This window comes from Saccopteryx leptura, chromosome 5 (genome assembly GCF_036850995.1).
Source record: "Saccopteryx leptura isolate mSacLep1 chromosome 5, mSacLep1_pri_phased_curated, whole genome shotgun sequence".
Taxonomy (NCBI): Eukaryota; Metazoa; Chordata; class Mammalia; order Chiroptera; family Emballonuridae; genus Saccopteryx; species Saccopteryx leptura.
This window is the reverse complement of record NC_089507.1, coordinates 172,658,350-172,686,013: the sequence shown is the minus strand read 5'-3', so window position 1 is coordinate 172,686,013 and position 27,664 is coordinate 172,658,350. Positions and strand designations below refer to the sequence as shown.

Genomic DNA, 27,664 nt, shown 5'->3' with positions numbered 1-27,664 from the left:
CCAATAATCTTAGTCGAATTTGCTAATGCTCAGAATGATTTCTGCTTCAGTGGTCCCTGAAATAATTCTATTTTCACCAGATTACAAGTGTAAAAAGGTTTAAAACCACCGATCTAAAGGGTGCTCAGTACAAACTGCTGATATTTTGCTGCAGCAGAAATTCAAGGTCAACTCTGTGCTCTGTGATACATCACAGGTATTCTTGTTGCTACTTTCTGGCTCTCTAGGACCAGGACTATGTTGTGCACTCTGTAAGGGGCACAGACAGGGCCCCTGGCCCAGGCTGAGACTACTCACCCACAGCAGGGGGGAGACTGCACCTAGGCCTGTACATCAGGAAGGGGATGCAGGGCCTGCCCTGGAAGCAATGGGCTTAAGACCCCAGGGCCACACCTGCCAGCTGAGATCACGCTGGTCTCTGAAGACCATGAAATATGGCAGAACCACACTGCTTCCTTCGCCAGTGGCCTCTGTCTGTGGGTCAGGCCTCAACAACTGCTGGAGATAGAGTGACAGACTCATAACTAGACCCACGTTGGAGAAGAGGCCCACTAGGGACGTGACCCACACTACACACTTCTCAGGAAACGACACTTGGCTAGCTCACTGTAACCCAGCTCCTGGAGCACTCAGAGCTCTGGTGAAAGGGAGCACCGAGCATTAGGCCAAGGCTTTACCTTTCGCTTCAAACAGCTCATTCTGAGGTTCTTTAGCACTTTCAGCTTCTTCATCTGACTTGAGACTCTGCAGAAAAATTAAAAGAAGACATGAATTCCCCAGAGGATGTAGCAGTGGGCAGAACACCAGGAAGAAGTAGACAGTATGTCTTGGGGCTGGGTACAGATGTCCGAGGAAGAGGACCAACAGCGTAGTGACATACAACACTCCAAATACAACGCTACCCCTGCGGGGCTGCCTTTACACTCACATAGTAGTTCACAACAAAAACACGATCAAGAGCTCATACCCTACATATCAAGAGAGAAAAACGCTCCCAAACCAGCATCTCTTCAAGAACAGTAAGTGGCCCTGGAGCCCAGCTCCGCGGTCAGCCCGAGACACAGTGAAAGCTCCAGGAAACTGGGGGCAGAGTCAACTCTCACAGCCCCAGAGGGCCTGCCGTGTCATGTGTTCACCAAGCTGTAAACGTGTGGCTCAGGAAATTCTAAGTGTTTGAGGCCCGTGGGCTGGTGGGTTTGATACATCCAAATACCTAATCTTGTGACTGCATCAGAAAGGCACCTTCCTTTTTGTATCCTTGCCCAATTACTACTACACTCCTGTAAAATCATAAAAATAGCTTTCTTGAGGCCCTAGCTGGGTGACTCAGTGAATAAAGCACTGTCCAAGAGCACTGAGGTCACAGGTGTGGTCTCCGGTCAGGGCATGTAAAAGCAGCAGTCAGTGAGTGCACAACTAAATGGAACTAAAGGAAATGGCAAGTTGATGCTTCTCTTTTTCTATCTCCCCTCCCCCACCCCCCTCTTATATCAGTGGAAAAATTGTTTTAAAATGGCCTTCTTGAAAAGTGGTTGCGGTGAGCAAGGAACAGAAACAAGAGATTTGTGTACAAATTCTACCACCCCAATATCTGAAGGAGTATGCTCTGTGGCCGGAATTCCCTGCAGACAAGTAGACTTAGAGATACTTCAAAAAGAAATGCCATTCTCCAAAGTGCACTACGCTTCTGGTGACAAAGCGCCCAGGACTGCCACTCTCCCTTTCACATCTTCCTGTAGTGAGTAGCGACTAAGTGAAGTGTTATTTCCACAGTGCTGAGCAGCTTGGGGTAGGGAAGAGGGTCCCAAGACTCACCTCCACACTTTCCAGAGATGCAGAGCGTCGAACCTGGCTTCTCACGGTGGCCTTGGCTTGTTGTTCTGGCAAACATTTGATTCTGGTTGCAGAGTCTCGTGGCTCGGGCCGGCTCCTACGGCCATACCACTTAGAGCCATTCACATACTTTGGTGGGATAGCACGGGACGCAACTGGAAAATAAAACGTGAGACGAGGGGAGAAGGAACAGGCCTCTAAAGCAACCTTTAGACCAGGAGTCCCCAAACTTTTTACACAGGGGGCCAGTTCACTGTCCCTAGACCATTGGAGGGCCACCACATACAGTGCTCCTCTCACTGACCACCAATGAAAGAGGTGCCCCTTCCGGAAGTGCGGCGGGGGCCAGATAAATGGCCTCAGGGGGCCGTAGTTTAGGGACGACGCCTGCTCTAGGCCCAACACATGTCACTGAGATGCCTTTAAAAAGGTGCACATTTGGACACTGTTTATCTCTCCCTGATCGAGGCACTTTTATGCTCACAGAAAACACCTGTAAGAACTTCGGGAACAGTTAACAGCAGTTATCCTATTCCCCGGGGGCAAGGAATAAGAAAGCCAGGATGGGAGACAGGGTCTTTCCACTCTAAACTTTAAATACTGTTTAAATTATTTTGAGCATATTTTGCTTTTGTTAAGTAATTTAAAAACTAATATAAAATCCAGTTTTTTATGCAAAAAAATCCCCAAAAAACCCTTCTAATAATCTAGCAACATACCAGATGGGTGCAGACCTCAGATATAGCTGCGTAGGCTCAGGCTCCATACAGGTCTAACGTCTGGGCCACAGGCAGGTATGAACTTCGGTTTGGGGATTCATGAGAATCCCTAAACCCATTTAAGCTGGAGGTTGAAATTTCTGAAATTCTGTTCTTCAAAAATTTAGCAGTAATTCATATCACTTTTTCACAAGCTCCCAGCATGCCATTATCTGCTGCAGTGACTAACTCTGTGCATCACGTGATAACATGTATGCGCAGGAGGCAGGCAGGTGTGAAATATCAGATCTTGGTGGTGACTATGAGCAGTACAATATAAGTAACTCCCACATCATGACCGTTCCAATAATGGAGCATGAGGCATAAATGGGTTAAACCTTAATAATGTGGCACTTTCCTCTTTACACATGACCTATCCACATCTGCACAGAGCAGCTGGGACCTCTCAGGCAGAGAAGACAAGACACTGACTCTATGAAGAATTCCGGGCAGACAGGAGAGACAGGAAGGCCAGGACAGGACATGAGTTCTGAGGGAAGCAATTAGAATAGGCCAACAGGAGAGGAAAAGGGCCCTGTAAGGCCAGGCCAGGCCAGGCCAGGAAAATGAAGAGCATCTCATCGCAAATGTGTCTTGAGCCTCACCGCAAAAGAAGTCAGACTCCTTAAGCCCAAGTACCACCATAGTTCTTTCTTTCATGCCCAGAATGGCCAGTCCACAGCCCCTGATCTTGGGACAATCAGGAGGATGGTGAGTCCATGCTGGTTAACCAGAAGAAGGGTGATGCCAGTAACAGACAAAAACAAGGGACGCAGGAGGAGTTTCTGGAAGAAAGATGCTTGGTTCCACATGGGACATGCGGAATATAAAGTAAGAGTGTGACATTTAAGACAGCCTACAGGCCCTGGCCAGTTGGCTCAGCGGTGCAGCGTCGGCCTGGCGTGCGGGGGACCTGGGTTTGATTCCTGGCCAGGGCACATAGGAGAGGCGCCCATTTGCTTCTCCACCCCCCCCTTCCTCTCTGTCTCTCTCTTCCCCTCCCGCAGCCAGGGCTCCATTGGAGCAAAGATGGCCCGGGCACTGGGGATGGCTCCTTGGCCTCTGCCCCAGGCGCTGGAGTGGCTCTGGTCACGGCAGAGCGACGCCCCAGATGGGCAGAGCATCGCCCCCTGGTGACAGAGTGTCGCCCCTGGTGGGCATGCCGGGTGGATCCCAGTCGGGCGCATGCGGGAGTCTGTCTGACTGTCTCTCCCCGTTTCCAGCTTCAGAAAAAAAATACAAAAAATAAAATAAAATTAAATTAAATTTAAAAAAAAGACAGCCTACAATATGCAGGCTGACTATATAATTTCTGACCCTACTGGGGCACTTTGCGGTAATCACAGGCCCTATTACTAATCACCCTGGGACAACAGGGTATGGCCCAACAAACTCCCACCATGTGAGAAGGCTTAGGGGATGTGCTGAACGGCCAAGTGTCCAAGTCAGCAGAGGGAAAGCAAGAGTATCTGTAAGCAAACCCACCCGCGTTCAGAAGGACCAAACTACAAACAGTGAGAAAGACTCTCCATAGAGTACTGCAGAGGGAGTGAGTGAAGGACGGACCAAACTACAAACAGTGAGAAAGACTCTCCATAGAGTACTGCAGAGGGAGTGAGTGAAGGACCAATGAATAAAGGCTTTTGCTTCTGATTCAGGATTCCATCCACAGGGAGGCTGCTGGCTGGTTACTGTGGGTGGGGAAGAATCCTCCTCCTCACCGGTGATATTGGAGAGGGATTTTTGTGTCAGGTGAGAAGTGGATAGCTGCAACATATGTGGGAAAACCAGGTGCAGAAAACTTGGAGGGGAGCTCTGGCATGCCCTCTTAAGTCATCAGACCCCAGAGAAGCAGAGTCCTGGCCCCCAGGCCCAAACCGTGGACACCTCCCGGTCTCAGTCCTCACGCTGACACATCTGGAGATCATGCAACCAACATGTTTCTGCTTTATAGATTTGATTTTCCTTCCTTCTGCTTCCCCTCCTTAACTGGCCCCTAGTCCATGTCCGGAGTCCCACCCTGTCCTTAATGCTGGTCCCACTTCCTCATAGCTGCCAGACAGTTCGCACTTGCCTTAGTGTAATGAACCACCCAGAAAAGCATGTCTTTTCATAATATTCCCAGTGTTCTCAAAAACAGTCCAGGAACCTATTGCCTCCTTAAACCCAACAGGAAAAAGTGCTCCTCTAGAAGTGTCCACATGGCAAGTCAGAACAGAAACAAGAGGAATGATGGTAAAAATTAATGGGGCAACACACAAAAATCATAGGAATCATACGCTATCAGGGTCGGAAATATAGTAAGTCACCCAGGCCAAGCATATTTCAGTGCAGGCACAGCCTAGCTCCCCTCACACAGCCTGGAATGTCTACAGAGCACAAGACATGGCCCCTCCGGGCCCTGCTAGACAGTACATCACTCCTGCTGACCCAAACCCTAGACTCAGGTGGTGTCTTCTTTGTGTGGATGTGCATTTTTATTTATAGGGAAAGAGTAACAAAATATAGAAATTAAATAAATTTAGTTAAGGGAAGAAAGATGGCGACAGAGTAAGCTGACATTCCACCTCCCAGGACCAAATTGGATTACAACTTAATTTAAGAACAATCATCTTTAAAAACCAACCTTAAATGTAAAGGAGTTAAATGCTCCAGTCAAAAGATATGGGGTAGCTGCATGGATAAGAAAACAGGCCCGTACATATGCTGTTGACAAGAGACCCACCTCAGAACAAAAGATAAACATAGACTAAAAGTGAATGGATGGAAAAAAATATTTCACGCATATAGAAATGGAAAAAAAAGAAAAGCTGGGGTTACAATACTTATATCTGACAAAATCGACTTTAAAACAAAGGCTACAGCCCTGGCTGGTTGGCTCAGTGGTAGAGCGTCGGCCTGGCGTGCAGAAGTCCCGGGTTCGATTCCCAGCCAGGGCACACAGGAGAAGCGCCCATCTGCTTCTCCACCCCTCCCCCTCTCCTTCCTCTCTGTCTCTCTCTTCCCCTCCCGCAGCGAGGCTCCATTGGAGCAAAGATGGCCCGGGCGCTGGGGATGGCTCCTTGGCCTCTGCCCCAGGCGCTAGAGTGGTTCTGGTCACGACAGAGCGATGCCCCGGAGGGGCAGAGCATCGCCCCCTGGTGGGCAGAGCATCGCCCCCCTGGTGGGCGTGCCGGGTGGATCCCGGTCAGGCGCATGCGGGAGTCTGTCTGACTGTCTCTCCCCATTTCCAGCTTCAGGAGAAAAAGAAAAAAAAAACAAAAAAAAAAGAAAAAAAAAACAAAGGCTACAGTAAGGGATAAAGAAGGTCACTACATAATGATAAAGGGAGCAATCCAAAAAGAGGATATAGCCATTGTAATTATCTATGCACCTAATATAGGAGCACCTAAATATATAGAGCAGACTTTAATTGATACAAAGGGTGAGATCAACAGCAAAACTATAATAGTAGTTTTTAATACCCCACTAATATCAATGGATAGATCCTCCATACAGAAAATTAACAAAGAAACAGCAGCCTTAAATGACACACTAGATCAACTGGATTTAATAGATACCTTCAGAACCTTTCACCCCAAAGCAGCAGAATAGACATTCTTTTCAAGTGCTTATGGTTCATTCTCTAGGATATACCACACGTAAGGAAAAAAACAAGTCTCAATAAATTTAAAAAGATTAAAATCATCACAATGGCATGAAACTAGAAATCAACTCCAATAAAACTGAAAAACATTTAAACACTTGGAGGCTAGCTAGCTTATTATTAAATAACAAATGGATTATCAATGAGATCAAGGAAGAAATAAAAAATTTCCTTGAAACAAATGAAAATGAAGATACAACAACTCAAAATTTATGGAACACAGCAAAAGCAGTCCTGAGAAGGAAGTTCATAGCACTATAGGCATTCCTTAAGAAGCAAGAAAAAAATCAAATAAACAACTTACCCTGCATCTAAAAGAACTACAAAAAAAACAACAAATAAGCCCAGAGGAAGTAGAAGGAAGGAAATAATAAAAATCAGAGTGGAAATAAATGACAAAGAGGCTAAAAAAAAAAATACAGAAGATCAATGAACCCAAAAGCTGGTTTTTTGAAAAGGTAAACAAGACTGATGAACCTTTAACCAGACTCATCAAGTAAAAAAGAGAGAGGACTTAAATAAATAAAATCAGAAATGAAAGTGGAGAAGTAACAACGGACATCACAGAAATACAAAGGATTGTAAGAAAATACTATGAAGGTCTGTATGCCAAAAAATTGGACAATCTAGGTGAAATGAATAAATTCCTAAAAACATATAATCTTCTAAAACTCAATCTGGAGGAATCAGAAAAAGTAAACAGACTGATTACAACAAATGAAATTGAAACAGTTATCAAAAAACTCACAGCAAACACAAGTCCTGGACCAGTAGGCTTCTCAGACAAATTTAACCAAATATTCAAAAAAGAACTAACACCTATCCTTCTCAAGCTATTTCATAAAATTCAAAATGAAGGAAGACTTCCAAGCTCCTTTTATGAGGTAAGCATATTTCTCATTCCAAAATCAGGTAAAGACACTATGAAGAAAGAAAACTATAGGCCAATATCCCTGATGAACTTAGATGCTAAAATTTTCAACACGATATTAGCAAACTGTATCCAGCAATACATGAAAAAAATCATACATCATTTGGATCAAGTGGGATTTATCTGGGGAGGCAAGGCTGGTACAATATTTGTAAACCAATCAGTGTGATTCATCATAGAAACAAAAGAAAGTATGAAAATCACATGAAAATATCAATAGATGCAGAAAAAGCATTTGATAAAATCCAGCACCCGTTTATGATCAAAACTCTCAGCAAAGTGGGAATACAGGGAACATACCTCAACATGATAAAGGCCATCTATGACAAACCCACAGCAACATCATACTCAATGGGCAAAAATTAAAAGCAATCCCCTTAAGATCAGGAACAAGGCAGGGGTGCCCCCTTTCACCACTCTTATTCAACATAGTTCTGGAAATCCTAGCCACAGAAATCAAACAAGAAGAAGAAATAAAAGGCATCCAAATTGTAAAAGAAGAAGTAAAACTATCATTATTTGCTGATGACATGATACTGTACATAGAAAACCGTAAAGTCTCAGTCAAAAAACTACTAGACCTGATAAATGAATTTGGCAAAGTGGCAGGATATAAAATTAATATTCAGAAATCAGTGGCATTTTTATACACCAATAAACTGTCTGAAAGAGAAATTAAGGAAATAATCCCCTTCAACAAAAAAAATAAAGTACCTAGGAGTAAATTTAACGAAGGAGGTAAAGGACTTGTACTCGGAAAATTATAAAACATTGATAAAAGAAATCAAGCAAGATACAAACAATTGGAAGCATATACCGTGTTCATGGATAAAAAGAATAAACATCATTAAAATGTCTACATAACCCAAAGCAATCTATAAATTCAATGCAATTCCTATCAAAATACCAATGGTATACTTCAAAGATATAGAACAAATATTCCAAAAATTTACATGGAACCAGAAAAGAACACGAATAGCCTCAGCAATCTTGAAAATGAAGAATAATGTAGGAGGTATCACACTTCCTGATATCAAGTTACACTACAAGCCCATTTGTAAACTAATAACAGCTTGGTACTGGCATAAGAACAGGCATACAGATCAATGGAACAGAACAGAGAGCCCAGAAATAAACCCACACCTTTATGGTCAATTGATATTTGACAAAGGAGGTTAAGAGCATACAATGGAGTAAAGACAGTCTCTTTAATAAATAGTGTTGGGAAAATTGGACAGGTACATGCAAAAAAATGAAACTAGACAATCAACTTACACCATTCACAAAAATAAACTCAAAATGGATAAAAGACTTAAATGTAAGTCATGAAACCATAAAAATCTAGGCAGTAAACTCCGATATCTCTCATACCAATATATTTGCGATTTATCTCCACGGGCAAGTGGAATAAAGGACAGGATGAACAAATGGGACTATATCAAACTAAAAAGCATGAACAAAATAAAAAGACAACCCACACAATGGGAGAACACATTCATCAATACGTCTGATAAGGACTTAACAACCAAAATTTATAAAGAACTTCTAAAACTCAACACCTGGAAGGTAAACAATCCAAATAAAAAATGGGCAAAAGAACTGAATAGACACTTCTCCAAATAAGACATACAGATGGCCAATAGGCATATGAAAGAATGTTCAAGATCACTAATCATCAGAGAAATGCAAATTAAAAGCACAATGAGATACCACCTCACATCTGTCAGAATGGTGTTCATTAACAAAACAACATACAGTAAGTACAGTACTGGTGAGGGTATGGAGAAAAGGGAACCCTCCTGCAATGCTGGTGGGAATGCAGACTGGTGCAGCCACTGTGGAGAACTATATGGGGTTTCCTCAAAAAATTAAAAATAGAGCTGCCTTTTGATCCAGCTATCCCACTTTTAGGAGTATATCCTAAGAATACCAAATCACTGATTCAAAAGAAGAAATGCACCCCCATGTTTATGGCAGCATTATTTACAATAGCCAAGATCTGAAAACAACCCAAGTGTCCGTCAATGGACAAGTGGATTAAAAAGCTGTGGTACATATACAGAATGGAATAGTACACGGCTGTGAAACAGAAGGAAATCTTACCTTTTGCGACAGCATGGATGTACCTGGAGAATATTATGTTAAGTGAAATAAGCCAGGCAGAGAAAGAAAAATACCATACGATCTCACATATATGTGTAATCTAATGAACAAAGTGAACTGAGGACAGAATAGAGGCAGAGGTGGGGACCATAGGGACAGCAGTCAGAGGGAAGGGGGATGAAGGGAAAGGATCAGAGGAGGTGAAGGAATTACTGAAACTATATATACATAACACAGAGAAATAGATAACAGGACAGCAAATCCTAGAGGGAATGGGGGAAGGAGTTAGGGGAAGGGGGGCAAATGGGGTATAAAAAGGGAGTTAAATTCAGTGGGACACTTGAATCCATGTAATCACAATAAATTAAAAATTAATAAAAATTTTAAAAAAAGAAATGTGTTTAGTTATATGTTCAATAATAGCCTTTAATAAAAAGAGCAGGGACGTCTTTCAAAATCCTGGGGATTTGGTTCAACAATGACACTCTCCTTCCCAGAGTGTCAAAAGCACATGTTTTCTGATCATGGTGGGAGACGGTGAGAAGGACTAGCACACAAATGGAAAGCAAGGAGTGATGCTATGAATGAAGGAGCAGGTGACAAATGAGGCAATGAGGGGGCAGGGACCTAAACCATAAGTGACAGAAGGGACCTGAGACAAGGAGGATGAAGCTGAATGAACACAGTCCTGGACGGTACAGACTCGTTCTGACCCTTACGGAAACCCAGTGGCTGCAGGGCAGCCAATGCCTGACCAGCCCTTCAACCAGTGGTGTCTGCCGTCTGCCTCTGTGGATGGGCACTTGGAGACGGACACTGGGAGGAGCCCTATCTGTTGGCCCGAGGGGAAGGAAGTGTCTGAGGCAGGGCATACTACCATTTAATTGAGGAAAGCTCTGAAACCCAGAAGAAATTAAAAACAAACTGCAACTGGTGAGAAAAAGCATAAGATCTAAAATAAGTTATTTTTCGTTCTGGAGGAACTGAGAACATGTCCCACAGATCCACATCAAGCTTAGAAGCATTACACAGTCTCTAGTATATAAGGGGGACATACAGTGTCAGTGATGCCGGGCACTTGCCTTGTAGGTCCATGGTCACACAACCACATTCCAAATCCTGTGGGTTAGGGAAGGTAAGTGGCCTTCTTCACATCGTAAAGAAGGAAAGTACGAGACAAAGCACCCAGTGAACCTCCTCGAGCCTTCCCTCCCACTTCAGGGTTCCATACACTGTACTCAGGTGTCTTTGCAACCAGCAGGAGGCAACGGGAAGGGGGCTGACCATAAGCATCCATTGGAAAAAGCAGGTTCTGGCAACAGTGCATATATAAGGGCCAGAACTTAGAGTTGGAGAACTAAGACTTAAATAGTGGCCATAACTTACTGACTGTGGGATCTGAGTCAAATCTCTTCCTACCTCAGGCCTCAGTTTCCTCATCTGAATACTGGGTACGATAATACATAGGATAGCTATGAGGGTTAAATCAAACCTTTATAAAATGTACAGAAAGCTCAAAGCCTGACACACAGAAGACACTCAATGTTCCCAATCCACTTTTCTTTGTTGCTGTAGGCCCCTCCCACACGGTCAACCCTGGTATCCAAGTTACACACCAGCTCCCACCATGGATCAGCCAGAGCTCCCTTCTCAGACTGCTAATCAACATCACCACCGCCATCCTGAAACACACTGCCCATACAGAGGGAAAGAACCTACTGCCTTTTCACTCACCCTGATACACATCCAGGGAGCCAAGCTCAGTCTTGGCAGGTCAAGTGATTGCCACTCACAGCCTGAGGCCGGGTGGAGCACCTTCCAACTCACCCCACAATCTACATGCCCTGGAGCAGACCTCCCTCTAAAATGCTCCCTCCACCTCCTGACCATTACCAAAGCCAGGCGGCTTTCCCGTTCAGGTTACTACTTTCACTTAGAATGTTATCTTTGTACAACCAGCCCCATTTCAGTAACAAGACTCTAACAAGTTCTATTAGCATAGTACAAAATTATTGTCTGACACAAAAGATACAATAAGGTCTGTCTTGGGCTGCTGGCATCCTACTTGCTCTGCCAATGGCAGAGATCTATAAACACCTTACAGGTGCACTGTACTATAAATTCTTGAAATCTTCAACTTCTCCTATCCATTTTATTATGTCAATACCTTATGCCGGCCTGACCAGGCAGTGGCGCAGTGGATAGAGCACTGAACTGGGACGTGGAGGACCCAGGTTCGAAACCCTGAGGTCACTGGCTTGAGTTTGGGCTCACCAGCTTGAGTGCAGGGTCACTGGCATGAGTGTGGGATCATAGACATGACCCTATGGTCACTGACTTGAGCCCAAAGGTCCCTGGCTTGAAGCCCAAGGTCGCTGGCTTGAGCAAGGCATCACTCGAATTGCTGCCCCCCCCCCCCCCCCGGTCAAGGCACATGAGAAAGCAATCAATGAACAACTAAGGAAACTAAGGAGTCGCAATGAAGAATTGATGTTTCTCATCTCTCTCCCTTCCTGTCTGTCCCTCTCTCTGTCTCTGTCATACATACACACACACACACACACACACACACACACACACACACACACACCTTATGCTGTAAGGACAAAGACATAGTATTATTTGACACTTGTGATACTGTGATTTATAATAAATACATATTTGGTTTTCATTCTATCCCTAGCACAGAGCTCTGAAAACCCTTGGAATTCCTAATAAAAGCAACAACTCCTAAGTTTTTGTTAATGAGGTGACTTTTCCGAAATATCCAAGGATGGGGGCTGGTTGCCAAGAAAACCAACCATGTGGTGAGAAGGTTGGAACTTGTGGTCCCACCCTGTGACCTTGGGGGAGGGGAGAGAGGTTCGAGGTTGAGTTTAATCACCATTGGCCAATGCTTTGATCAGTCAGGTCTGTGTAATGAAGCCTTCATAAAAATCCAAAAGGATGGGGTTGAAGAGCTTTCAGCTGGTGAACATGTGGAGATTGGGAAGAGTCGCCTGGAACTTCTAGGCCCTTTCTCCACACCTTGCCTTACCATCTATTCCATTTGGCTATTCCTGAGTATATCCTCTTATAATAAAACAGGGATCTAGTAAGTACAATGTTATTCTGAGTTCTATAAGCTGCCCTAGCAAATTAATCAAACCTGAGAAGGGGGTTGTAGGAACCTTTGACTCACAGCTACTGGCCAGAAGCACAGGTGACAACCTGGACTTGCAAACAGATTGTAAAGTGAAGGAACTACAGTAGCACAGTGGATAGAGAATTGGTCTGGGATGCTGAGGATCCAGGTTTAAAACCTCGAGGTCACAGGTTTGAGCTTGGGCTCACCAGCTTGTGCATGGGGTTGCTGGCTTGAGCATGGAATCATAGGCATAACCTCATGGTTGCTGGCTTGAGCCCAAGGTTGCTGCTTAAGCAAGGGGTCACTGGCTTGGCTAGAGCCTCCCGGTCAAGGCACATATGAGAAAGCAATCAATGAATTAACTAAGGTGCCACAAGTATGAGTTGATGCTTCTCATATCTCTTCTTTTCTATCTGTCATTGTCTGTCCCTCACTCTCTCTCTTGCAAAAAAACAAAAACAAAAAATTATTTAAAAAAACCCAAACAACCAACTATTAAAGTGAAGGATTAATGGGACTGAACCATTAACCTGTGAGATCTGACACTATCTCCAGGTAGATCATGTCGGAAGTGATTTGAATTTCAGAGCAGTGTTTTTGAACCTCTGGTCTGAAGACTGTTGCTGTTCCATGAAAGAGTTAATAATCAGCGGTAGAGCGTCGGCCTAGAGTGCGGAGGACCCGGGTTCGATTCCCGGCCAGGGCACACAGGAGAAGCGCTCATTTGCTTCTCCACCCCTCCGCCGCGCTTTCCTCTCTGTCTCTCTCTTCCCCTCCCGCAGCCAAGGCTCCACTGGAGCAAAGATGGCCCGGGCGCTGGGGATGGCTCCTTGGCCTCTGCCCCAGGCGCTAGAGTGGCTCTGGTCGCAACATGGTGACGCCCAGGATGGGCAGAGCATCGCCCCCTGGTGGGCAGAGCGTCGCCCCTGGTGGGCGTGCTGGGTGGATCCCGGTCGGGCGCATGCGGGAGTCTGTCTGACTGTCTCTCCCTGTTTCCAGCTTCAGAAAAATGAAAAAAAAATAAATAAATAAAAAATAAAATAAAAAGAGTTAATAATCATCCTAATGTTGTATAAATATTACAGAGTTTACAACCATCGGGTCTATAATCTTCATATAAACATCAGGGTGGTTAACTCTTTTGCAGACCTGCCCAAACTTTCTGGTGGGTAGGAGGTTGAAAACACTGTTGTAGAGCACCCAGATGGTGTCAGAGAATTGCTGGTGTGGGAAAAACTACCATATGGCTGGTGACCAGAGTGCCAGTAGTATTCAGAGTATTGTGTGAAGTTTAAAGGAAAACAATACGGTTTTTATCTTATAACACTATTTTATAAATAAGGAAATAGTAGAAAAATCAGAAATGTTCTGTCCTAGTTGTCACAGCTCAGCAGAGATACTGGGGTTAGAACTTAGTCTCAGATCTACCAGGTTCTTCAATCAGTACATTATACTGCGGAATGTAACAAATAATGAAAATAAACTGAAGGTGAGAGAAGGATGTCTTCTCACCTGATTCCAAAGAACTACTGTCTTCATCAGAGGAGCCAACATCAGCATTTGATGATAACACTGCCACAAAACCTTTCTTAAAGTCCTCAAAGTTAACCTGGGTGAATTTAAGAAAAGAGGTCAAAGTTACTTTGAATAAAACACATATATAATCCATCAGCCTTTTCTTTTTGCCCCCCTCAAATAAAAATACTTTATTGTTGCCTTTTACATGGAGAACATTCTTTTCAATTTTTCAAGAATTCACTCAAGATTTTTTTTTAAAAGTAGGAAGTCCAACATAGTAGTGGCATAGGAAGACATTGAACTTACCCCCACCCAGGAACACACTGAAATATTTATATATACCTTTATGTAAAGAAATTAACTCTGAGATATAACTGGGGGATGACCGAACAGCTCTGAACAGTAAAGGAGAGAAAGAGAGCAAGCAGAGAGGCTGGGGACACAGGAGCCCCCCAGGATCTGCAGGAATTCTCCAGGAGTGGAGGTGCCAGTGAGCACCACTGTTCCCATCCCCTGCCACCTCCATGGGTCAGGTGGAGGCTCTATCCAAGTACTCTGGCCTACCTGCAAGACTGCCACAGTGCATTCCCAATCATCCTGCCCAGAGTCCATCTTGACTCCAAACAAAGGAAGCAAACAGAATCAACAGGACTTGCCTACATGAACCTGGCCCACCCTCCTGGACATACTACAGTTTGGAGTGCCAGTGCCCTGGATGCGGTAGGCACCCGTTTGGCTTCACATGGCCTCTCAAAAGCACCCAGCACATACAGCCTACAGAGGTTGCTTCTACACAAAGTCACTATTTCAAGATTGGAGAACAGAGAGAGATGTTCTCTCATTTATATAAAAAAAAGAAAGAAAGGTAAATAAAATGAAGAAAACCTTTCACATGAAGGAACAAGAAGGATCAACATAAAAAATTCGAATGGAACAGAGGTAAGTAATTTGTCTGATTTAAAAAAATGAAAAGAAATGGTCATAAGATGCTCACCAAACTTGAGAGTGGAATAAAGGAATTCAGGGAGAACTTCAACAAAGAGAAAGTATAATAAAGAATCAAACAGAGCTTAAGAATACAGTGATAACTAGAAGGAATCAACAGAGCTTAAGCTAACATAGAAGAAGGGATCACCAACCTTGAAGACAGACTAGTGGAAACCAACAAATTAGAACATAAAAACGAAAAAACAATTTTTAAATTGAGGATGTTTTAAAGGGCCTCTAGGACAATATCAAGCACACCAATAATCACATTATAGACATATAGGTCCAGGAAACACAGAGAATTCCAACCAAGATGAACCCAAAGAGACTAAGACATATTGTAATTAAAATGGCAAAAGTTAAAGATGAAGAGACATCAAGAAGAAAGGCAGCAGGAGGAAAACAACTAGTTAGTTTTAGTTTCTTGGGGTTTTTTATTCATTTTAGAGGAGAGAGAGAGAGAGAGAAAGAGAGAGAGAGAGGAGCATAAAGCATCAACTCCCATATGTGCCTTAACCAGACAAGTGCAGGGTTTTGAACCGGCGACCTCAGCTTTCCAGGTCGACCCTTTACCCACTGCGCCACCACAGGTCAGGCCGAAAACAACTAGTTATACACAAAAGAAACCCATAAAGATATTAGTTAATTTATTTTTTGTGTATGTGACAGGGGCAGAGAGAGAGAGAAAGAGAGATAAGGACAGACAGACAAGAAGGGAAAGAGATGAGAAGCATCAATTCTTTGTTGCGGTTCCTTCATCTCCTTAGTTGTTCATTGATTGCTTTCTCATATGTGCCTTGACGAGGGGGGGAAGGAAGGGGAGGCTACAATAGACCCAGTGACCCCTTGCTTAAGCCAGCGATCTTAAGCTCAAGCCAGAGACATTTGGGCTTCAAGTCAGCGACCTCTCGGCTCAAGCCAGTGACCACAAGATTATGTTTATGATCCCACGCTCAAGCCAGCAACACCATGCTCAAGCTGGTGAGCATGCACTCAAGCTGGTGACCTCAGTTTCGAACCTGAGTCCTCCGCATCCCAGTCGGATGCTCTATCCACTGCACTACCATCTGGTCAGGCAAGATATTAGTTAATTTCTAAGTAGCAACTTCACAGGCAAGAAGGGAGTGGCAGAACATCTTTAAAGTGCTGGAAGAAAGAGACCTATAACTTTTCAAGAAAGGTTATTATTCAGAATTAAAGGAGAGAAAGAGTTTACTGGACAAGCAAAATAATAAAGGAGTCCATCACTATTAAACCAGCTTTTCAAGAAATGCTAGAGTGTCTTCCATAAATAGATATGGAAAGACCATACTAGAAATAAAGAAATATGAGAAAGAAAAGAATCTCACAGTTAAAAGCAAATATTTAATAAATACAGTGAAATTAAAAAACAAAGTATGTAGGAGGAATAAAAATGCAGTCCTTTTAGAATGTAGTCAAACTGGTATAGAGACTAAGAATAGAATTACCATGTAACCCAGCAATCCTCTACTGGGTATCAACGCAAAAAACTCAAAAACACTGGTATGTAAAAACACATGCACCCCCATATTCATCACAGCACTATTCACAGTGACCAAGACATGTATACAACTAAAGTGTCCCTCAACAGAGGATTGGATAAAGAAGATGTGATATATATATACAATAGAATACTACTCAGCCATAAGAAATGATGACATAGTGACATTTATGACAACATGAATGGATTTTGGGAATATTATACTAAATAACATAAATCAGAAAAAGCTAAGAAATATATGATTCCACACAGGTAGGATATGAAAATGAGACTGACTCATGGACACAGATAAAAGTGAAGTGGTTACCAGAGGAAGGAGGGTGTGGGGAGGGGTAAACAGGGACAAATATATGGTGACAAAAAATTGACTTTTGGTGATGGGCACACAACACAATCAATAGTTCAAATGCCATAGAGAGGTTGACCTGACACCTATGTACTTATTGATCAATGTCAGCCCATTAAATTAAAATTTCTAAATAAAATAAGAATATAATCAAACAAAATGGCTATTAGCTTAAAATAGACTGCTATATATAGAATTTTATGATAACCCCAAACCGGAAAACTACAAAGGATATACACAAAGAATAAAGAGAAAGGCACCTAGCATGTGCAGAAAGAAAAGCCCACCAGACCACAGGAAAACATTTTAAAAAGGGGGGGGGGCAGGGGAAAATCACAAAAACAATTTTAAAAATGTACTAAATGACAACAAGTATATAATAATTGTTTTAAATGTAAATGGATTAAATGCTCCAATAAAAAACAGATAAGGTGACTGCACAGATTAAAAAACACAACATTATCTATATGCTGCTTAAGAGATTCATTCCAGGCCCTGGCCAGTTGCTCAGTAGTAGAGCATTGGCCTGGTGTGTGGATGTCCCAGGTTCGATTGCCAGTCAGGGCACACAGGAGAAGTGACCATCTGCTTCTCCCTCCCCCTCCCCCTTCTCTCTCTCTCTCTCTCTCTCTCTCTCTCTCTCTCCTCTCTTTCGCTCTCTCTGTTTCCACAGCCATGGTTCGATTGGTTCGAGCACATCAGCCCCAGACACTGAGGATGGCTCTGTGCTCCACCTCAGGCACTGAAAATAGCTCAGTTGTGAGCATGACCCCAGATGGACAGAGTGCAGACCCAGATGGGGGTTGCCAGTTGAATCCCAGTGGGGGTGCAAGTGTGAGTCTGTCATCTCCCCTCCTTCCCTCCTCTCACTTGGAAAAGAAAAAAAAAGAGATTTACTTCAAACTGAAAGACACATACAGACTAAAAGTGCAGGAATAAAAAAAGGTATTCTATGCAAGTGGAAATGGAAAGAAAGCTGGGGCTGATTGCAGATGGCGACAAAGTAGGCAGATGTTCCATTTGTCTCCTCCCAAAACCAAACTGGAGTTATAACTAAATTTAAGAACTATCATCCTGAAAAACTAGTCAGGACTACGAGAAAAGGAGTCTTATAACCAAGATTCAAAGAAGCCACATAGAGACTGGAAGGAAGGGCAGAGAAGTGAAGAGAGCTGCCCTTGCTCCCACGAGCAGTGACTAGGGATCCAGAGGAACATCTCAGTTGTGGGGGAGGTTTTCCCTAGGAAGTGTGGGTACTCAATCCAGGTCATGTTCCCCAGCCTATAGCATCAGAGCCTAGAAGAGGTGCCCACATAGCAATTAGCTGAAAAAGAGGCAAGGTTTCTGTCTGCTAGAAAGAAGCAGGAGATCTCAGAGATGTAGGTACCCTCTTAAAGGGCTAACACAAAAAATCTTGTTCACAGCCACTTCCCTAAGCTCTGGTGAAGGGAGGGCTGAAAGGTGTAGAGTCGTTAGAGGAGAGTATGAGATTGGCAGTTCCTTGGAGAGACACAGTGGGGAAATAGCCTTCAAGATCCCTGTGAAAAATCATTTTCCAGTACAGCAGTTGCCATTTGTCTTGGGTGGAGCACTCCCTCTATGTGGCATCAGCCTGGGGAAAGCAACTGGCCCACCCTAGGGAATCACTCTTGTCCTATCCTATGAAGATTGGGCCACGCGGAGAATAAAGCAGACTTGACCAGGAGGCAGGGAGATAAAAAGACTTAGGGGTAACAGTGGCTCAGTTGTCTGTGTTGAGGCTGGCACCATTCCCTCCACTTTCCCGAGAATACGACTGCTGTTTCTGACTCACAAGAGATTCAGTAGAAACTGACTGAGCTGTTGGCAGACAAAATCTCTGGGTGTCACAGGCCACACCCACCAGACTCCTCATGGTTATACCCTATGGAGGTCTGAAAAAGAATTCATGATGGACCAACATCTGGGCTCTCAGGTGGAAGCCACACCCACCACCTTTCCTGATGCCTGACTTGCCCTAAACTCAATATTCTAACAGAGGTTTTACCAGGGGCCAGCATAACAAGCAGACAGAGGCAGCATGAGGCAGCTCTCAGGGAACCTTGGATCTATTGCTTAATTCCCCCCAGGCCCATTGCTAGTAAAAGTCAGCCTAGGTGTGCTGCTTAATCCTTCCATGTGCACCTAAGCCCAACAGAGGCAGCCACAAAATCTGGTTTGCGTATAGTTTCAAGAAGGTTGCTGAGAGTCAGTCACGGGCAGGGTCTACACTGGTCTGGGCCTCCTAAGAGGCTCAAAACCAACATATCCAGTGGCTGGCAACAGACAACATCGGAGCAGAGTCCAACTAGCATTATTAGCAGCAAATCCAAGGAGAGAGCTCATCAGGCTGCAAACACAGCTGAGACTAGTTCCATTCCCTGTGGTCAGCACCTGCACAGTAGTTCACACACATTGGATAAGGTACCTCACAGTGAGTAAGGCCAAATTCTGGATACTGTGACGCACTGGGCTCAGTTCCACAGGGGAAGGGTGAGAGGTTTAGAGCTCAGGCATTCAAGGTGTGAGTTCCTTGGAGCCTATTGTTGGGACTCGTTTAGGGTTCAGTCACCTCCTGGGGAAAGGGCCAGAATCAGCCCCAGTGGAAAACCCAATTTTCCTACCTGAGACCAGTGGCTCCTCAGCTGAAAACACCTCTGTAGAGGGACCATCAGCCCCATGCAGCTAGAACCCGTGGCTCATCTTTCTGGGCAAAATAGAATTGGAGTATCCAGCAGTGGCGAAGGGATTAGACTCTTGGTATGGCGGAGTATGGGGCAACATCCGCCAGACCAAGCGCCAGACCAAGACCCTCCCAAGTAGCAGGTCCCACTAATGTTGTCTTTCCAACCTCAGCTGCCCTAACCCACCAAACTTGCAACCTGTGGCGGGGTGGTGAAATGAGGCCAGTCTGAGCTGACTCTACAGTCTTTCTAGAGAAGACTCTGAAGGAAGACCAGGCAGCTGCAAGAAGAGGTGGAGCAGCTGAAAACTGAAGGCAAATTTTAAGGAGCTTGGACACTTTTATGGAGCTGCTCTCAGCTCTAATCAGGAGAAAGTCAATCCTTATACATAGGTTGGCTCCATCAATACACAACCAGGCACAAAAAAACACAGACACAAACAGTGAATAGAATGGTAGCTCCAAACAGGTAGCCAGCCCACGGCTGATTGCAAACAACATCTGACATCAACCCATACCTGAACCCCGTCCAAGAGGACCTAGAACCCACACAACCACTAATGGGTTGCAGACCATATCAGTGCTTGCTAGACTCAACTAGCCTCACAGATGGCACACCCACAGGAGGACTTCAGTAGGCATCAGACAACGCTAAGAATAACTGTGCCCCATAGAATAGACACTGCACAGCTTCTAATACACAAGATCAAGGTTGACCCCCAGAGACAGCCAGCCCGAGGGGTTAACTACATCCAGAAAAGAACCAATGCCATTCAGACTCACACACAACAAAATAGTAATTATAACCCTCAAGAAACATTTCTAGATCAAGGAACTCAGGTCGCCTAAATGTTTGTACCACTAATACCACCTTCCCCATAAAGATATCACTACAAATATGGCACTCAGAGCACAGCTACCTGATACACAGAAAAAATGGGCAAACTAAGAAATATGACTCAAATGAATCAAGAAATCCCCAGAAAAAGAATTAAATGAAATGGAAGCAACCAAACTACAAAAACAGAGTTTAAAATAATGGTTATTAGGATGCTTAGGAAACTTAAGAGTAAGAATTAATGATCTCAGTGAAAATTTAAACAAAAAATAGCAAGCCCACAGTGGGTTACAAACAACATCTGACATTATACAGTGTGTCCATAAAGGCATGGTGCACTTTTGACTGGTCACAGGAAAGCAACAAAAGATAGAAATGTGAAATCTGCACCAAATAAAAGGAAAACTCTCCCAGTTTCATACCTATTCAGTGCAGTTCGATGTGGGCTCACGCACAGATTTTTTTAGGGCTCCTTATGTAGCTATCCCGTAATAGCCTGTACAGACTCATCACTAACTGATGGCCTACCAGAACGGGGTTTCTCCACCAAACTGCCAGTTTCCTTCAACTGCTTATCCCACCGAGTAATGTTATTTCTATGTGGTGGCGCTTCGTTATAAACGCGCCAATATTCACATTGCACTTTGGTCACAGATTCGAATTTAGTGAGCCAAAGAACACACTGAACTTTCCTCTGTACCATCCACATCTCAACGGGCATGGCCGTGGGCTGCTCCGCTGTATACACAGTGTTACATCATCATCTGCGCATGCACACATGCTGCCACATCATCCTATAGAAATTGGGAGGGTTTTCCTTTTATTTGGTGCAGATTTCACATTTCTATCAGCTTTTGTTGCTTTTCTGTGACCGGTCAAAAGTGCACCATGACTTTATGGACACACTGTAGATAAACTGGATTTAGCTGATATCTTCAGAACATTTCACCCGAAGCAGCATAATATGCATTCTTTCCACATACTCATGCTACATTTTCTAGAATAGAGCACACATTAGGACACAAAACAAATCTCAATAAATTTAAGAAGACTGAAATCATATCAAGCATCTTTGGCTACAATGGCTAAAAACTAGAGATCAATTGCAATAGAAAAACTGAAAAACATTCAAACACTTTGAGGCTAAACAGAACGTTATTAACATAATGAATGGTTTAACAATGAGATCTCGAAATAAAAAATTTCCTTGAAACAAATGAAAATAAACATATAACAATCCAAAATCTCTGGGATACAGTGAAAGCAGTTCTGACAGGGCAGTTTATAGCATTACAGGCCTACATCAAGAAGCAAGAAAAGGCCCTGGCCGGTTGGCTCAGCGGTAGAGTGTCGGCCTGGCGTGCGGGGGACCCGGGTTCAATTCCCGGCCAGGGCACATAGGAGAAGCGCCCATTTGCTTCTCCACCCCCCCCTCCTTCCTCTCTGTCTCTCTCTTCTCCTCCCGCAGCCAAGGCTCCATTGGAGCAAAGATGGCCCGGGCGCTGGGGATGGCTCCTTGGCCTCTGCCCCAGGCGCTAGAGTGGCTCTGGTCTCGGCAGAGCGACGCCCCGGAGGGGCAGAGCATCGCCCCCTGGTGGGCAGAGTGTCGCCCCTGGTGGGCGTGCCGGGTGGATCCCGGTCGGGCGCATGCGGGAGTCTGTCTGTCTCTCCCCGTTTCCAGCTTCAGAAAAATACAAAAAAAAAAAAAAAAAAAAGAAGCAAGAAAAATCTAATAAACAATCTAACCTTTCATCTAAATGAACTAGAAAAAAGAACAATTATAAAAGACCAGAGGAAGTAGAAAATAAGAAATAATAAAGATCAGAGAAGAAATAAATGATATAAACCAAAAAATACAAAATATCAATGAAACTAAGAGCTGGTTCTTTGAAAAGGTAAACAAGGTTGACAAATGTTAAATAAGAGTCATCAAGAAAAAGAGAGAGAACTCAAATAAATAAATACAATTTAAAAATGAAAGAGGAGAAGTAACAACTGACACCACAGAAATACAAAGGACTGTAAGAAAACACTGTGAAGAATTATATGCCAAAAAACTGAACTACCAGGGCAAAATAAATAAATTTCTAGAAACATAAAATCTTACAAAAATTAATCTGGAGGCATCAAAAAACTTGAGCAGACCAATTACAATACATGAAATTGAAACACTTAGCAAAAAACTCCCAGCACCCAAAAGTCCTGGACTAGATGGCTTCACAGGCAAATTTTAGCAAACATTCAAAGGACTACCACCTATCCTTCTCCAGCTATTCCAAAATATTCAAGAGACAAAACTTCCAAGCTCATTTTATGAGGCATGCATTATCCTAATTCCAAAACCAGGAAAAGACACTACAAAGAAAGAAAACTGTGGGCCAATATCCCTGATGAATATAATGTTATAATTCTCAACAAAATGTTAGCAAACAGGATCCAGTAACACATTAAAAAAATCATATACCATGATCAAGTGGGATTTATTCCAGGGAGGCAAGCCTGGTATAATATTCACAAATCAATAAATGTGATTCATCACATAAACAAAATGAAGGATAAAAATCACATGATTACATCAGTAGATGCAGAAAATGCATCTGATACAAAGAAAATTAGATAGAAGGTGACAGAGGACAATCTGACTTTGGGTGATGGGTATGCAACATTAAGTAAATGACAAGATAACCTGGACTTGTTATCTTTGAATATATGTATCCTGATTTAATTGATGTCGCCCCATTAAAAATAAAATTATTGGCCCTGGCCGGTTGGCTCAGCGGTAGAGCGTCGGCCTGGCGTGCGGGGGACCCGGGTTCAATTCCCGGCCGGGGCACATAGGAGAGGCGCCCATTTGCTTCTCCACCCCCACCCCTCCTTCCTCTCTGTCTCTCTCTTCCCCTCCCGCAGCCAAGGCTCCACTGGAGCAAGGATGGCCTGGGCGCAAGGATGGCCCGGGCGCTGGGGGCGCTTGGCCTCTGCCCCAGGTGCTGGAGTGGCTCTGGTCTCGGCAGAGCGACGCCCCCTGGTGGGCAGAGCGTCACCCCCTGGTGGGCGTGCCGGGTGGATCCCGGTCGGGCGCATGCGGGAGTCTGTCTGACTGTCTCTCCCCGTTTCCAGCTTCAGAAAAATACAAAAAAAAAAAAAAAATTATTAAAAGAGAAAAAAAAAAAAAAAAGAAAATGCATCTGATAAAATCCAGCAACCATTTATGATCAAAACTCCCAGCAAAGTGAGAATATAGGGAACACAGTTCCTCATGATAAAGGCCATATATGACAAACCTATAGCCACCATAGTAATCAATGGTCAAAAATTAAAACCAATCCCCTTAAGATCAGGAACCAGACAGGGGTGTCCCCTGTTACCACTCTTATTCAACATAGTATTAGAAGTTCTAGCCACAGCAATCAGACAAGAAGAAGAAATAAAATGCATACAAATTGGAAAGGAAGAAGTAAAACTGCTGTAATTTGCTGACAATATCATACTGTACATGGAAAACTCTAAAGCTTCCTCAAAAAACCACTAGATCTGATAAATAAATTTGGCAAAGTGGCAGTATATAAAATTAATATTAAAAAATCAGTGGCATTTTTATACATCAATAATGAACTGTCAAAAAGAGAAATTAAGAAAACAATCCCTTTTACTATTTCAATAAGAACAACAAAAAAATTACCTAGGAATAACTTTAACCAAGAAATTAAAAAAATTTGCACTTGGAAAATTATAAAACATTAAAATAACAAATCAATAAAGAAACAAACAAGTGGAAGCATATACCATGTTCATGGATAGAAAAAATTAACATCATTTAAATGTCCATACAATGCAAAGCAATTTATAGATACTGTATAATTCCTATTAAAATACCAATGGCACACTTCACTGATCTAGAACAAACATTCCAAAAATTTATATGGAACCAAAACAGAACATTAATAGCCTCAGCAATATTAAAAATGAAGAACAATGTGGGAGGTAACACACTTCCTGATACCAAACTATACTACAAGGTCATTGTAATCAAAACAGCCTGGTCCTGCCTGACCAGGTGGTGGCACAGTAGATAGAGCATCGAGCTGGGATGCTGAAGACTCAGGTTTGAAATCCAGAGGTCACCGGCCTGAGCATGGGCTCACCAACTTGTGCCCAGAAGTCGATGGCTTGAAGCCCAAGGTTGCTGCCTTGAGGAAGGGATCACTGGCTTGGCTGGAGCCCTCTGGTCAAGGCACATATGAGAAGCAATCAATGAACAACTAAAGTGACACAACTATGAGCTGATGCTTTCATCTCACTCCATGTCTGTCTCTGTTTTTCTCTCTCTCACCCAAAAAAATTAGAAAAAAAAAAAAAAAAAAAAAAACAGGTCCTGGCACAAGAACAGGCATACAGGGACCTGGCCGGCTGGCACAGTGGAAATAGCATCAGCCCTTCTCTCTGTCACAGCTAGTGGCTCAATTGTTTCAAGCCTCAGCCCTAAGCGCTGAGGATAGCACCGTTGATTTGAACATTGGCCCCAGACAGGGGTTGCCAGGTGGATCACAGTCGGGAATTCACATGTAGGAGTCTGTCTACTGCTCCTCCTCTCACTTAAAAAAAGCAACAGCAGGCATACAGATCAATGCAACAGAACACAGAACCTAGACATAAATCCACGACTTTATGGTCAATTAAGTATTTGACAAAGGAGGCACGAGTATACAATGGAGTAAGGACAGTCTCTTTAATAATACATGGTGTTGGAAAAAATTAAACAGGTGCATGAAAATAAATGAAACTAGACTACCTAATTACGTCATTCACGAAAATAAACTCAAAATCGATAAAGGACTTAAATGTACATCACAAAACCATAAATGTCCTAGAAGAAAACATAGGCAGTGACTCTGATCTCTCTTGTAGCAGTATTTTTGCCAATATATATCTTTGCGGGCAAATGAAATAAAGAACAAAATAAACAAATGAAACTACTGTATATCAAACTAAAAAGATTTTACACAGCAAAAGACTATAAACAAAATTAAAAGACAACCTACTCAATGGGAGAACATATTCACTCATACATCTGATAAGGGGTTAATAACCAAAATTTATAAAAAAACTTATAAAACTCAACACCAGGAAGGTAAACAATCCAACTAAAAATTAATAGACAAAGGACCTGAATAGACACTTCTCAAAAGAGGACATACAGATGGTCAATAGGCATATTTATTTTTCTGTGGAAAAAAATAACTTTTCGCCACCAACATGTTAATATCTGGACATATTCAAAAAATAGGAACAAAATAGGAGGTGCTTAATAGTGTTTCCACCAGGAAAGTTTTTATCTAGGTTCTAGATCACCATTTAGATGACCTTAAATTTCCTAAAGTAAAGAACTCCCAAGTTCATTTTCTATCTTGCCTATATGAAATCACAGGACACCTCTGAACACAGGTATCCTTTGCTCCTTAATAATAGTTTAAAATTTACTCCAGCCCTTGCCGTTTTGCTCAGTGGTAGAGCATCAGCCTGGAGCTTGAAAGTCCCAGGTTCGATTCCCGGCCAGGTACACCGGAGAAGTGTCCATCTGCTTCTTCACCCTTCCCCCTCTCCTTTCTATCTCTCTCTTCCCCTCCCATAGCCAAGGCTCCATTGGAGTAAAGTTGGTGCGGTTGCTGAAGATGGCTTCATGGCCTGCCTCCACCTCAGGTGCTAGAATGGCTCCAGTTGCTATGGAGCAATGCCTCAGATGGGCAGAGCCAGGTGGATCCCAGTCAGGTGCATGCAAGAGTCTTTCTGCATCCCTTGCTTCTCACTTCAGAAGGAAAAAAAAATTTAGTCCAGCTGCAAGATGAATTTTAAGTTGTGCAATTTCATAATACAGTCTACTCTTGAGGTACTCTGAAGTTGTCAGTCTGAACAACTTACCAGTGTGTGAACCCAAGAGCTAGCCCTGTGTTTTGTGAACCACATGCCATCCACTCAAACCATAACCCCCGACCCTTGCTGACTAATCTCTCAAACATCTTTCTGCAAAAACAAAACTAAACCAAACCTCTGGAAATTTACTACACTAAAAAAGTCATCTTGAGGGATCTGTTTCTGCAATGTAGAAGTTCCATAGAAGGAAAAACACCATTTTCATTTCCTAATAACTTTTCTTTGACATGCATCTTTATTCAACTGATATTTATCAAATGTCAGTGATAACCAACAAAAGTGCTCTGTGTTTTTCTTTATGAGAATGAAGTCAAATACCCACCCTGGCAAAGTGGTCATTTCCGAGAAGTGTTTGCAGAAGGATGGGGAGCTGCTTTTCCAGATGAAGCTTAAGACAGAGCTGGGTCAGCTCCTCCCGGTCCAGAAAGCCTGTCCCAGTGGTATCACAGCTACTGTAGACTTCCCTGAGCTGTGAAACATAGTGGTTCTCTTCTCCTTCATCCATCCCATAGCACTCTGGATATGATAGGGGAAAAGCCAAAAACAATGGTACTCTATTATTGTCGTAACTTACACATTCTCTTCTTGTTATGACCCCAGGCAGTGTGGAGGCACAGGGTAAAAGCTGGGTGTATAAACAAAGGACATCCAGAGACCTCTCAGGTTTACATGAAACTGGGAGGAATAAGCTCCACAATTGCAGAAGTCAAAATCATGTTACTAGAGAGCCAGACCTCCTTCATAAGAACCAAAAATGTTTGTTCTGAAAAAGAAAAATAAAACCCTGACTGACCTGGCAGTGGTGCAGCAGATAGAGCATTGGCCCTGAATGCAGAGAACCCAGTTTTGAAACCCTAAGGTTGCCAGCTTGATCACGGGTTCATCTGGCTTGAGCCCAGGCTCACCAGCACAGGGTCATTGGCTTGAGCATGGAATCACAGACATGATCCGTAGCTGCTAGCTTGAGCCCAAAAGTCTGGCGTGAAGCCCAATGTCACTGGCTTGAGCAAGGGGTCACTGGCTCAGCTGGAACACCTCGGTCAAGGCACATAGGAGAAAGCAGTCAATGAATAAAGAAGAACTGATGCTTCTCATCTCTTTCCCTTCCTCTCTGTCTGTCCCTATCTGTCCCTCTCCCTGTCTCACACAAAAAAATTTTTTTTAATTATCTGACCTAGTTATTTCACATAAAGAAATTTTGTAATTCCTTAGAAAAATTCCTTATATTAAGGAAGCAATACTATAGACAAAGATATGAGTTCATCAGTATACTATTTTATGTAAGGAGAGGAAAGAAAATAACTTACAAATCCAACAAAAGAATAGTTTGCTAAATTATATTTATATGGCACATCTAAAGAATATTTAATAGCATACAAAATATAATTCATAAATATCAAGGCAGGATAACTACTACATATTTATA

At 43.1% G+C, this 27,664-nt stretch overlaps 1 protein-coding gene across 6 annotated transcripts in view; it reads right to left on the bottom strand.

The window, feature by feature from the left end:
• The window catches only part of NINL (ninein like), a 217,475-nt gene that overhangs the window by 67,952 nt on the left and 121,859 nt on the right, over positions 1 to 27,664 (bottom strand). For all 6 annotated transcript variants that reach the window (XM_066386922.1, XM_066386923.1, XM_066386921.1 and 3 more), the window contains 4 exons: positions 26,561 to 26,754; positions 13,911 to 14,007; positions 1,816 to 1,988; positions 678 to 744 (listed from right to left, as the gene is read on the bottom strand). In XM_066386922.1, coding sequence (XP_066243019.1) covers positions 678 to 744; positions 1,816 to 1,988; positions 13,911 to 14,007; positions 26,561 to 26,743 — 520 coding nt within the window. In that variant the 5' untranslated portion in view covers positions 26,744 to 26,754. The remainder of the gene's footprint in view (positions 1 to 677; positions 745 to 1,815; positions 1,989 to 13,910; positions 14,008 to 26,560; positions 26,755 to 27,664) is intronic.